Source organism: Vipera ursinii, assembly GCF_947247035.1.
Source record: "Vipera ursinii genome assembly, chromosome: 1".
In the NCBI taxonomy this organism is placed as follows: Eukaryota; Metazoa; Chordata; class Lepidosauria; order Squamata; family Viperidae; genus Vipera; species Vipera ursinii.
In genome coordinates, this window is record NC_139512.1 from 114,902,277 (window position 1) to 114,914,818 (window position 12,542).

The following is a 12,542-nucleotide window of genomic DNA, read 5'->3' on the forward strand; positions in this document are numbered from 1 at the left end:
ACTCCCTCCACGGCGGCTTTGCCTGTTCAAGGGCCAAAAAGAGCAAGCCGAAAGCTATAAAGAGCGCCGGTGGAGGGAAGTGTGTGTGTGTGTGTGTGTGCTAGGTCTACTTAAAGAGGTCCGGGGGACGGAAGGGGGAACTGACGCGGAGGCTGTGATTGCACTGCGCGTCCTCTTGTTTCTCTTTCTAGTGATTCCTGCAAAGGTTGTACAAGACTCCGAGGGGTTAAAAGGGAGTTCCTTCAAGCGCGAGACTCGCGTACTTTGGGAGGAAGCGAAAAATGTCGAGGGACGCGTTTGGTTTCAGTGATTCGTTTTAGCCCGGGAATTGCAGACTGTTGTAAACTCGGATAATTTCCCTCTCGTTTCCGAACAAACAGAAGGTCCCTGGCCCCCAAACTGTTATTAGTTGCAACAGTTAAAGGGGAAAAAGTTTTTCCAGGAGTCCTCGATTAAGCTGTGAGCAAATCCCTCATTTTAGTGGGCGGCGGAACCCCGCCCCCTACTTGTTTCCGTTAAGTTACTTTCGTTTTCTTTGTGTGTCGTCTTGATAGGTTGTGGTGAGTAGATTCTGATTACTTTTTAAAAATAATATGGAATTAATTCTTTGCCTGCCGCTTCTCCCCTGCAGCCATCCACCCGCGGTCTTCTCAGCCACGCAGTCACCGCAGGTCTTCTCGATGGGAGCATTTAAGAGGAGAATTAGCAGACAGCAAAGAGTTTGCAAACAATCTTGCCATAATGGAAGTGCTCAATGCTCACACTGGCGCCCTATAAACTGGGTGGGTGGTGCTCCCCTTAACTTTGACTTCCAAGAGGGAAGGAAGGAAGGAGGCTGAGGAAGGAAGTAGCTTCCTGCTAAGGTCTGCATAATCGCAACCGTGGGATTAATTTGGGCCATTGGGGTCAGGGTTTTAAACATCCGGAGAGTTATTACAGTGAGGAAAAAAATTATTTGATCCCCTGCTGATTTTGTATGTTTGCCCACTGACAAAGAAATGATCAGTCTATAATTGTAATGGTAGCTTTATTTTAACAGTGAGAGACAATAACAACAAAAAATCCAGAAAAACGCATTTCAAAAAGTTATAAATTGATTTGCGTTTAAATGTGTGAAATAAGTATTTGACCCCTTTGCAAAACATAACTTAGTACTTGGTGGCAAAAACCTTGTTGGCAATCACAGAAGTCGGACGTTTCTTGTAGTTGGCCACCAAGTTTGCACATATCTCAGGAGGGATTTTGTCCCACTCCTCTTTGCAGATCCTCTCCAAATCATTACGGTTTCGAGGCTGACATTTGGCAATTTGAACGTTCAGCTCCCTCCACAGATTTTCTATGGGATTAAGGTCTGGAGACTGGTTAGGCCACTCCAGGACCTTAATGTGCTGCTTCTTGAGTCACTCTTTTGTTGCCTTGGCCATGTGTTTTGGGTCATTGTCATGCTGGAATACCCATCTACCACCCATTTTCAGTGCCCTGGCTGAGGGAAGGAGGTTCTCACCCAAGATTTGATGGTACATGGTCTGGTCCATTGTCCCTTTGGTGTGAAGTTGTCCTTAGCAGAATAACACCCCCAAAGCATAATGTTTCCACCTCCATGTTTGGCAGTGGGGATGGTGTTTTGGGGGTCATAGGCAGCATTCCTCCTCCAAACATGGCAAACTGAGTTGATGCCAAAGAGTTCGATTTTGGTCTCACCTGACCACATCACTTTCACCCAGTTCTCTTCTGAATCATTCAGATGTTCACTGGCAAACTTCAGATGGGCCTGTACATGTGCTTTCTTGAGCAGGGGGACCTTGCATGCGCTGCAGGATTTCAGTCTTTTGTGGTGTATTGTGTTATCAATTGTTTTCTTGGTGACTATGGTCTCAGCTGCCTTGAGATCATTGACAAGATCCTCCTGTATAGTTCTGGGCTGATTCCTCACTTTTCTCATGATCATTGAAACTCCACAAGGTGAGATCTTGCATGGAGCCTCAGACCAAAGGAGATTGACAGTTATTTTGTGTTTCTTCCATTTGCAAATAATCACCTTTTCACCAAGCTGCTTGGCAATAGTCTTGTAGTCCATTCCAGCCTTGTGTAGGTCTTCAATCCTGCCCTGACATTCTTGGACAGCTCTTTGGTCTTGACCACAGGTCTGAAACCCGCGGCTCCGGAGCCGCATGCGGCTCTTTCAGCCATCTCCTGCGGCTCCCAGTCTTCTGCCATGTGCAGTCCAAAAAAAAAAGTGGGACTAAAAAAGTTCAACCAATCAATTCAAATATGCAGGGTAGGTGCATATCTCGCCTTAGCTCCAGTCTTCAGTCAAACCCTGTTCTGCACATGCGCGCATGTACGCACATGCGCACAAATTTTGTGCGGCTCCCAGTTTTTCCTTTTGTGAGGGAACCGGTTCTGAGTGGCTCTTTCACTGTTTCAGGTTGCTGACCCCTCTTGACCATGGTGGAGAGTTTGGAATCTGATTGATTGATTGCTTCTGTGGACAGGTGTCTTTTATACAGATAACAAGCTGAGATTAGGAGCACTCCCTTTAAGAGAGGGCTCTTAATCTCAGCTTGTTACCTGTATAAAAGACACCTGGGAGCCAGAAATCTTACTGATTAATAGGGGATCAAATACTTATTTCACTCATTAAAATGCAAATCAATTTATAACTTTTTTGAAATGCATTTTTCTAGATTTCTTGTTGCTGTTATTCTGTTGTCCCTGTTAAAATAAACCTACCATTAAAATTATAGACTGATCATTTCTTTGTCAGTAGGCAAATGTACAAAATCAGCAGGGGATCAAATACTTATTTCCCTCACTTTAGTTGTTGATGGCAGTTGACATTTTACTGCTTTCTGGGGTCACCCAGAGTTTTGTTGGGAAACCCAGGCTGATGCTCCAGTTGTGTTCCAATAAAAAACCTCACCATAGCAGTGAAGCAAAGATGGGATACAGATTCCTGTCCTTTACAGCAGAGGTCCTCAACCCCAGGGCTGTGGCTTATAAGCATCTGCCAGTAACAGGACAACAGGACAACAATAAAATTTTGCTCGAATGAGAAATGCCATTTAGCTGGGTGGATTTGAGGTGGTGCTAAGATTAGACACTTTTTGCATTTGAAAAATGGAAGGTAGGTGTCATGGTCCCCTCGGAGACCAGTTTGGAGGAGGAGGAGGAGGAGGAGGAAGAGCTGGAGCTGGAGGTGGGACCCTGGCAACAGTGAAGACACACCAGGGGCTGAGGACGATGCTGTCCGGGGCCCCTCAGGAATTGGGGGAGGTGGTTGAGCAGATGGAGAGCTGCCTGCCTGCACAGACACAGCAGAGGATTGGCTATTGACCATCAGTGGTGCTGACAGGCAGGCAATCTCCTCTGATGAGGAACAGCTGCCTACTTCACTGATCCAAGGGCAAGGAGAATGGAGCATAGGCAAGCCCAGGGAAGGCTGCAAGGCCAGTTGGGAAGAGGTCACCCCACCCCTCCTCACAAGGAACACCTGGAGGGGAATAACTTAAGGAGAAGCCTTGGGTAGTTAAGTCTTTGCCAGGAACAATTGTTGACTTTGCCTTACACTCTCTCGGCTTTTACTGGTGCCTGTTGCTGTTTGCCTTGCCTTGCCTCACCTCACCTCGTGTTTTGGACCTCACCCTTCTCTTGTGGCCTACGTTTGGCTTTGCTTCCCTGGGGCTTTGGAAATGCCTCTTTTCTGGGACCTGTTTCTTGTCCTGAGGACTGACCTGTTTCTTGTCCTGAGGACTGACCTTGGACCCTGCCTGGTGGAACCCTGAGGACTGCCCTGGACTTTCCTCCTACTCTGTGGGCTTTCTTTGTAATACTGGGACTATTTTTGGGAGTCTGTGCCTTGTGTGAGGATGAAGTCTTACTGGTTGTTGGAGGGCCATTGGCTGGAATATTTGCTAAGAGAAATAAAGAACTCTCTAGAGCAGGGGTGTCAAACTCAATTTCATTGAGGGCCGCATCAGCATTGCGGTTGCCCTCAGGGGGCCGGGTGGGTATGGCCAGGGTGGGCGTGGCCTACTGGGTGGCCGTGGCTATAGTGGGTGTGGCCTACTGGGTGGGCGTGGCCAGCTCTTCATTGTTCGCATCAAGGATGCCTATGGGGGCCTGGGCAGGAGTGGGACAGATCTGAGGGTCTCTAGCAGAAGGAGGGTCTCTGGGCCAGGGCCAAAGCAGTGGGGGCCGTTCCCTCACTTTTTTCCAGGATGGCTTCGCGGGCCGCATGAAACCACTTCGCGGGCCGCATCCGGCCCCCGGGCCTTGTGTTTGACATGTCTGCTCTAGAGGCTGCTTTGCCTTGACCCCCTGGGTCATAACAATGAGCAGGTTCTCCATGTTCTGATTAACATTTTCTCCCTGATGTCTATGGAGATTATCAATCTTCCAGGCCATGGTTGTCCCACAGGTGCTTTTCAAAAGGCAACTGGAGGTTGTTGTTTTTTTCCTTGAAAACATTTCACTTCTCAACAAAGAAGCTTCTTTGGTTCCGGCTGAATGGTGGGGGAAGGAAATATTTTTATCCCTGAGAACATTCTATCTGTTTACTACCCTGCTCCTTGAACCCTTCTGACAATCTTCTGCAGTTTTACTGCAAGCAAATGTTATCTCATAAAGTGAGATTAATGAAAAGAACCAGACTTTGCCTCCTTGGTGTTAAGGCATTAACTTTCTTCACTTGTTGGTTTGCAGGTAACTGAGTTGTGGCAACACTTCCAGCAACCATGGCTACTGGATCCATAGTTTTCATCCCCTCTAATGGAGCAAACGTAATCCAAATGGCCCCTGGATTGCCCGGTGTTGTTCTTCAGGCATCTGGAGCAACTCCATATCCTCAGTGTGGAGCTCAGCAACTTGGAATTTCCACCAGTGCTTCTCAACAAGCCCCCCAGAAGGGTCCTATGGAGAGATTCCTCAATGCTCAGACCAAAGTGCTTGGGGTACGCATGCTTTGCCATGTGCCTGTTTGAAGACTGTGAGCGCCTGTTACTCGTCCCAGCTTCTGCCAACCTAGCAGTTCGAAAGCACATAAAAATGCAAGTAGAAAAATAGGGACCACTACGGTGGGAAGGTAACAGCGTTCCGTGCGCCTTTGGCGTCTAGTCATGCCGGCCACATAACCACGGAGACGTCCTCGGACAAGCGCTGGCTCTTCGGCTTTGAAACGGAGATGAGCACCGGCCCCTAGAGTCGGAAATGACTAGCACGCATGTGCGGGGGAACCTTTACCTTTACCTTTTTTAGAGACCTGAGAGCTCCATATTGAAGTTCTGGAACTTGGCTTTGGGGTTTGTCTGGCTCTGGAATATACTCCAGAAACATCTGCTCTTCCTGGTAGTTTCTTTTGTCTTTCTTCAAAATGTTCTGACTCAGATATGCATTCCTGTGCTTTGCTCTTTAAGTGAAAAAGTGGAGCTCAGCCATAGTTTCAGCCAGATCTTTTTCTCCCTTCCCTCGGAGAAGTGGAACTCTTGGGCATTTCTCCAGAAGAACCTGGAAATAGATTGGCTCTGGCCCAAGCCGGTTGACGTTGCTTTGTCTTATGACCATGCTTAACTTCCTCTTGCAGAGGAGTCTGTAATGAGAGAAGTGGCATTCCTCAGAGGCCCATCTTGATATTCATACAGACCTTCTTTGTGACAAGAGCAGCCTCACTGTAGGTGAATCTAGATCATAATCTGGAGTAAATGTCCAGAACATAGTAAGAATCGTGTCTCAAATTGTCCCTTCTCCCCATTTGGAATTTTCACCAGGCCTTGGGTCAACACCTGCCCTGGAAGCTTAGAAGCCCCAACCCCTTTCAAGGACCTTTCAAGAGGGATAGAAAGTGATGCCTTTCCTGGAGAGCTAACAAATTAGAATGTTTCTCTTTCTCAGATTCAGAGAATTAATTTTTGTTATTTTGTGTGTTTTCCTTCCGTAGGCCGTCCAGATCATGATTGGGTTGATCCACATTGGCTTTGGGGCTGTCTCGCTTTGTCTCTCTTCTTCTTACTACCTTACCTTAGCAGGAATTGGAGGTTACCCCTTTTGGGGAGGGATATTTGTAAGTATGTGCACATTCCTATTCAGTCATGCACCATTGTATTAATGGCTAACGGATACCAATAAAGGTCCTGTTTGCATTACAGCCTTCTTTTCTGATATTTTTTCTGTTGATATTCCCAGTGGACTAAAAAAATTTTCTATTTTATTCCATAGTTCATTTCTTCTGGATCACTTTGTGTAGCAGCTGCGAACCGTCCAAATCGTGCTTTGGTGAGAAAGCTGTATAGCATTTGAACTTCTTTTATGCTGTTTCTTGATAATCACTTAGCACTCTTTATATTGTCCATTGCCTTCAGGTACTGCTCAGGCTTAAATCAACATTTGGGAAAGAAAAGCAAACTAACCTCCCTGCCCCCTTTCCTTCTTTGATTACCTTTTATTTATTTATTTATTTATTTATTTATATTTATATACCGCCCTATTCCCTGAGGACTCAGGGCGGTTTACAGGGAATTTAAAAATCCAAAATACAAAAATTAAGAACCAGATTAAAAAATATTAAAGCCAATGCAGCTCACGGAGTAGAGGTGTTACATGGGAGTATCGGGAAACCCCCATTACAACTTGCGCGGCCGCATTCTGCACCAGTTGAAGCCTCCGAGTGGTCTTCAAGGGCAGCCCCATGTAGAGAGCGTTACAGTAGTCCAAACGGGAGGTCACAAGCTTCCAAGCTTTGCTTCCATTAAAAGTTCTATGTCAAAAATAGAGAATGTTCCAACCATCCAGAATTGGAGCCTCCCCTGGTCTCCATTTTGTGATGGGCTTCTTCCCAAGTTCCCTTCCTGATGTGCAACCTGCAACACTGCAGGTCCAGTCAGTAGCATGACGAAAATAAGAGAAGCCTGAGAGACTCAGTGACCATGACGTTGGTGCTTGTTCTACAAGAGCTTCCTTAGTGGCTACTGCTAAGTATCTCCTTGCATTCTCTATCTTGAACCAGATTGCCAACATAGTTCCTACTCCTTTCCCTCCTCCATCTTGACAAAAGTTCCTGTTTCAGCAGTATTCCTACATAGAAGCAACATTAGAAAGAAGCTCAGTGTATTAGGAGTAAAAGTGTGGAACAAGTGTGGGATTCATCCTGGGAATCAAAGAGAGGAGAGAATTGATGGTAGCCCTCTTGCAAAGAGCTTCCTTTCATCTCTCCTGTTTCTCCTTGGTTTAAAGTGTTCATGGCAACACAGAAATGTTTTTGTCTTCTAAAGAAACATAGTGTGGATTCAAGAGGAGAAAAATAACCATCTTGATAGAAAAAATACTACATTCCTGACAGGGGAGAACTAAAAACAGAGCAGTTTTTGAACGTTCAGAATTCTCACAAGTGACTCCAAGGGTTTCTCCATTCCCATCTCACTAGTTGCCTCTCTGTAATGTTGTATAGCTAGAAGAGCATTTGACCTTAACATTTAATGCTTAGAGTGCATTGTGTCCTAGAATAAACAGTGTGGGATTTCTTTCTTTACCAGAATGTTATTGGGTGAATAAACCTTACCAGTTTTCCTGTCACTGTTAGCCAACTGGCCTTCAATGGAGGCTGACATCCAGAAACAGAAAGAACGAACTGACAATGTTAGAAAAGCCTTCAGATGAATTGTGTTTTATCTTTCCACTGTGGAAAACCTGTTGTCGCTGCTGTTTGATACCTATGGTTTTAGTGGATGTTATCTAGTTTCATCACTGAATGGTTATTTGTCATTAAACACCCACATACAGGCTTCCAGTTTTGTGCAGTAGCTCAGCAGTTGAGGGATCGTGGTGCTCCACATCCTACAGCCGATTTCTGCCTAATAGGGGACCCTAAATGGGCTTGAAATCGCCCCGGAGAGGCAACAAAGGAGGAGGGGAATCCCATTGATAGCGGAGAGACAGTCAATTCTATTGGTCTGGAAAAAGCCCTCCAGAAACCAGCAGTAGAAAGGCTAGCTTAAGTTCAGAGTCTAGCCCAAGCTACAAGCAGCCGTAGCCCAAAAGCACTATTTTAAGCTGACTGTAAACAACATGCTTGGAACTGAGTAAAAACAGTGATTTTCTCTCTTCTACTTTATAATTGACTTCCTGGAAAAAAAACAACCCATGAAGCAAAAAACCTCTGAAAGTGAGAAAGAGGGATCTTTGCCCCACCTTCCTACTGATGGAAGTGGTAAATTAAACTTTTTAGGGGGGACAGAAATATACTGAAAAGAAATGAATATAAACCTAAATTTGGATAAGTTTGAAATTGGTAGAATTTGTTAAGATTTCCTTTTTAAATCATGAAAATAAAGAAAATTGTTTATTTTGAAAACTCAAAAACGAACTGGTGCTGACATCTAGTGGTGGATGAAAATATACAACAGTAGTTGCTCCAATACAGGAACTGGAAAAGCCCAGGAAAAGATAATTTGTTTTTGGTGATCTTCAATGTCTTAATAACAGAACAGCTGTGACAAAAAAAGAAAACATTTTAGGCTACCTGCAAAGCGAGAATTATACACTTTACAGGAAAAAAAATTGACCTTTCTGGATTACAAATACCTATTCAACTGTGACACTAAAGCTGTCTGCAGAGAAAGGAAAACCCTGATTTTTGGCTATCATAGAAAACCAGAGATCTGCAGAAAGAATATACCAAGAAAAAACACTTTCCAGGAGGAGATATATGCTATGTTGCAACTAATTCAAATAACGATCTCAAACCATGAGGAAATTAAAAATAACTTTGAAAATATAAATGAATACATCTCCAATTTAACCTGACAAAAAAAATCTCTCAGAAAATAAAAATAGAGAACAAGCAGATAAAACAGACAACTGAATATAAACCAGAGGAAAGAAATTTAAAGATGAAACCTAACAATAAAGGAAGTATGACTTAAGCCAGGTGGGAAAAAAACTTGCAGGAAATATTGGACTTAGAAAAGATAACTTACACTGAGATCACAAAATAAGTTTGAGGACAAGAAAAAAGATTTGACAAAATGGATTACAGAGCTGCCGGGAGAACTACGAGAACTTGAGAGAAAAAATGATAAGAGAAATTAAGAGAGAAAGGAAAAGATTTTCCATGATTACGAAGGGGCGAAATCTTCTTATAAAAACATCTTACCTGATTTGTGTTTTGTACCTATAACGACATCCACAAGACTGGGAAGTTTCTTTGATTCAATGGAGCATATAGATCAGGAAAGATGTTTGGGGGGGGGCAAAGTGAGAAGTAAGAAATTAGATGATGGGATTTATCAGAGGGAATATTTAAAAATTAAACATCTGTTTGAATATGGTTAAAGAAATTGAAAGATTTTGGATATAAATGAATTTTAGTTTAAGAAGGATGAGCCCCTCAAGTACCATACTATTTTTTTCTTTCTGTTTTCCTTTGTGTTTTATTTTTTGACATGAGAAATATAAAAATGTTGGGATGGTTTATATAAAGGAAATGTTTTAGATACTTAAGTGTAAGTGTCTAAATGGTTAAAAAGAAGAGAAAAAATTTGGATATAAATATACATTAGCCTAAGAGGGACATGTATTTTAAATCATATACTATCTTCTTATTCTCTCTCTCTTTCTCCTCTCCTCTCCTGTCCTCTCCCTCTCTCTTGAGAAATCTTAACCAGTAAAAATATTTTGAATATTGTGGAGAAAACAAATTTAAATAAGAATTTTGTAAATAGGATCTATGACGAGGCAATCAAGGTAATCGTTTAGAAAAGAAGATTTATTCTGATGTGGTTATTATTTGCAGAAATATTCATCTATATTTATTTATCAAAAAAATAAGAATTGTATTAATTCAAGATTGGAAAAAAAAGAATATCATTGGAAGAAGAGAAAATCAAGCAAAGCTATTATGTGGAATATAGAATTATATAAACTAATTATTATTGATTGTTTTTTAAATATAAACCCAGACAGCAGTCTGTTTACCAAATATTAAGGTGATTATGTTAAAAAACCAATAAAACAGATTTTAAAAAACCATAAACATACACTGAATTCTCTTGTCACTGTTTTTATCATAGTTGGGGCTAATTGTTTTTATCCTCTGCATTTAATAAGACTTATGCTCACATCATAATTGTATTTTCTCTCCTGGTATATTTTCAGGTGAAAACCAGTGTAGGATTGAACATCACAAGTGCTTTAATGGCATTAACTGGTATCATCCTGTATCTATGTGAGCTGATCTTCTCTAGTATTTATTTTAGATATCGCTATCTATATGACACTGAAGATTTAAATGTAAGTAAACCAATCTGGTTTTAAATTTTGGCTTCATGTGCAGAATCCAGAAGGAGATTATGTATATAGGGGGGATATCCCAGACACTTTAAGTTTTGTTTGAAATCTTCTGGTCATCGAGGAACAAAGTGTGTAGGATCTTTTAGATCTCTTCTTTCTTCTCCAGTGTTTTTTTGGGGGGTGGGGGTGGGGAGGTGGATAGATTACTTTTTTAAAAAAATGGAAAATGTGTGTTAGACATACCTTTTGACTATTTCTCTGTAGAGTGTAAAATTTGGTTGTTGGCTTAGATTGTTTCAAAATTCTATATAGAACAGAATACAGCTGTACATGTTGAAATGTATACCAGGTTTTCCTGCCATCCCCACATCCTCATTCCTTCTTTGCATTTGCCACACGAGTTTTAGAAAACTGAAAATTAGGTAAGTTCTGAATTGTGGACAGTTTAGAACCATGCCAATACCTGGGATCACTTTTGTAACTTTTGTAAAGTCCTGTCCTTTGCTTTCTTATGAGTGTTAAATCGTAGTATCACATCCAGGGTTTTTCCCCTTTTCAGCCTAACAAATGATTGGGAAGAAGTTGGGTAAATAAAATAGATCTAGCTGCATCCTTATTGATGAAGGAAACAATATATCTTAGACTGACTGAATCTAAATCACCTTGTTGCCCTTAACTATAATCTGTTAATGCCAATTTTCTCAATTTTCCCATGAGGTTACTTTTACCTTATCCTTAGCCGATGAGTAAGATTCCAAGCCTTAAGTTATCATTAGCTGTACTGGTATAAAACTAGTCTTTTCCTCTCCTCTTATTCTGACCCCATCCAACAACAGCCTCAAGGTGTATAAAATCTATTTCCCCTCACCCAAGACTGGTTATGTTAGGACAATGGGGAGGCCTGTCGCTTTTTGTCTTTGGACTAGTCAGTCTCTGCCTTAACTGCTTTTGGTTCTGTCCCTTGTGACTCTTGGGGTAATTCAGGAAAACGTACACTCAAAATGTTCTATTGTGTTTGAGTCATCATAACCTGAATACCTTGTTTTGGGGAACACGCCCCTTTAAATAAGGAAGCAGAGGGACTGAAGATAAAGCATCTTTCACTGACATACAAAGCTAGATTGATCACTGGTCACCTGGCCAGCAGAATGCCAAAGAGCCTAGAAGTAAGAAAGATTATGGGTTAACTACATTTAGAACATAAGAATAAGAATGATAAAGTAATGTACATCATACTATGGCCTTTACAACTGGGAGGGAACCCTTCACATTATGATGGGATGTCCTTACTGTGGTCTGACCCGGGGCCTCCAAATTCCACATTCCTACAAAGGCTCCAGTCTGGCCTACTAACACTACTACCACCTTGAACAATGTCCTTCAGCCGGTTTAGTTGGGAGAGCTGAGAAATTCTGCATCAGTAAAACTAATGATTTAGCCTGAGCGTTGGATTCTTCTTCTCTGCTTCATCCTACATGAGCAGCTTTTTGTGGTGCAGAAAGGAGAAACAAGGCTCAGGTGAAATAGGTGCTACTGTGCAATGATTTAACGCGATGTGTGGCTCTGGAATATGATTGATTCCCCCTTTGATTCTCAGTGTTATCTGGAATTTCCCTTCAGAATGCTGCATAGCATAAGAGGTGCTAAAGTTCCCTGGAGTGGTTTTCTCCTATCACACAGGCTGTACAGGCAGTCTTCAATTTATGACTATTCATTTGCGACCATTCAAAGTGTCAGTGGCACTCAAAGCTATGGCCACTCTTCACATGTATGACTGTCCCCACAGTCACATGATTAAAGCTTCACTTAACAACCGTAGGATTCCCTTAACTGCAGCAATTTGCTTAACAACAGTGGCAAAAAGATAAAGTTACCCTTGACTCATTTAACAACTGCCTTGCTTAACAGTAGAAATTCTGGTCCTCATTGTGGTTTCTAAGTACGCTGTCTCTGTTTTTCCCAGTACAATTGTTCCTCCCAGTGTTTCCCCAGGAAGCAGCTGGGAGTCCCTTTTAATGGTGTAGCACATAAAATAAAATACGTACCACTACATTAATTTCTCAGCAGATTGCAACTATACGGAATGTCGGTTATGGCTTCTCCACTCTGCTGCTCTTCTTCAGCCTGCTGGAATTTTGCATCGCTGTTTCACTTGCACACTTCGGGTGCCAGGCAGCTTGCTGTTCTGATGCCCAGGTAAATATGTGATAGTTCGATAATAGCTTTAGCAGTTCTTATTGTTAAAGAAGTTAAAGAAGAAG

At 42.3% G+C, this 12,542-nt stretch overlaps 1 protein-coding gene across 4 annotated transcripts in view; it reads left to right on the forward strand.

The window, feature by feature from the left end:
* Nucleotides 1-271: 271 nt before the first annotated feature.
* Nucleotides 272-12,542, forward strand: part of LOC310636450 (membrane-spanning 4-domains subfamily A member 15-like) — a 32,635-nt gene continuing 20,364 nt past the window's right edge. For 2 of the 4 annotated variants that reach the window (XM_083356303.1, XM_083356302.1), the window contains exons 1-6: nt 272-560; nt 4,705-4,952; nt 5,936-6,058; nt 6,214-6,270; nt 10,147-10,281; nt 12,346-12,477. In XM_083356303.1, coding sequence (XP_083212429.1) covers nt 4,737-4,952; nt 5,936-6,058; nt 6,214-6,270; nt 10,147-10,281; nt 12,346-12,477 — 663 coding nt within the window. In that variant the 5' untranslated portion in view covers nt 272-560; nt 4,705-4,736. The remainder of the gene's footprint in view (nt 561-4,704; nt 4,953-5,935; nt 6,059-6,213; nt 6,271-10,146; nt 10,282-12,345; nt 12,478-12,542) is intronic. The other 2 variants (XM_083356304.1, XM_083356305.1) reach the window with 2 other exon arrangements.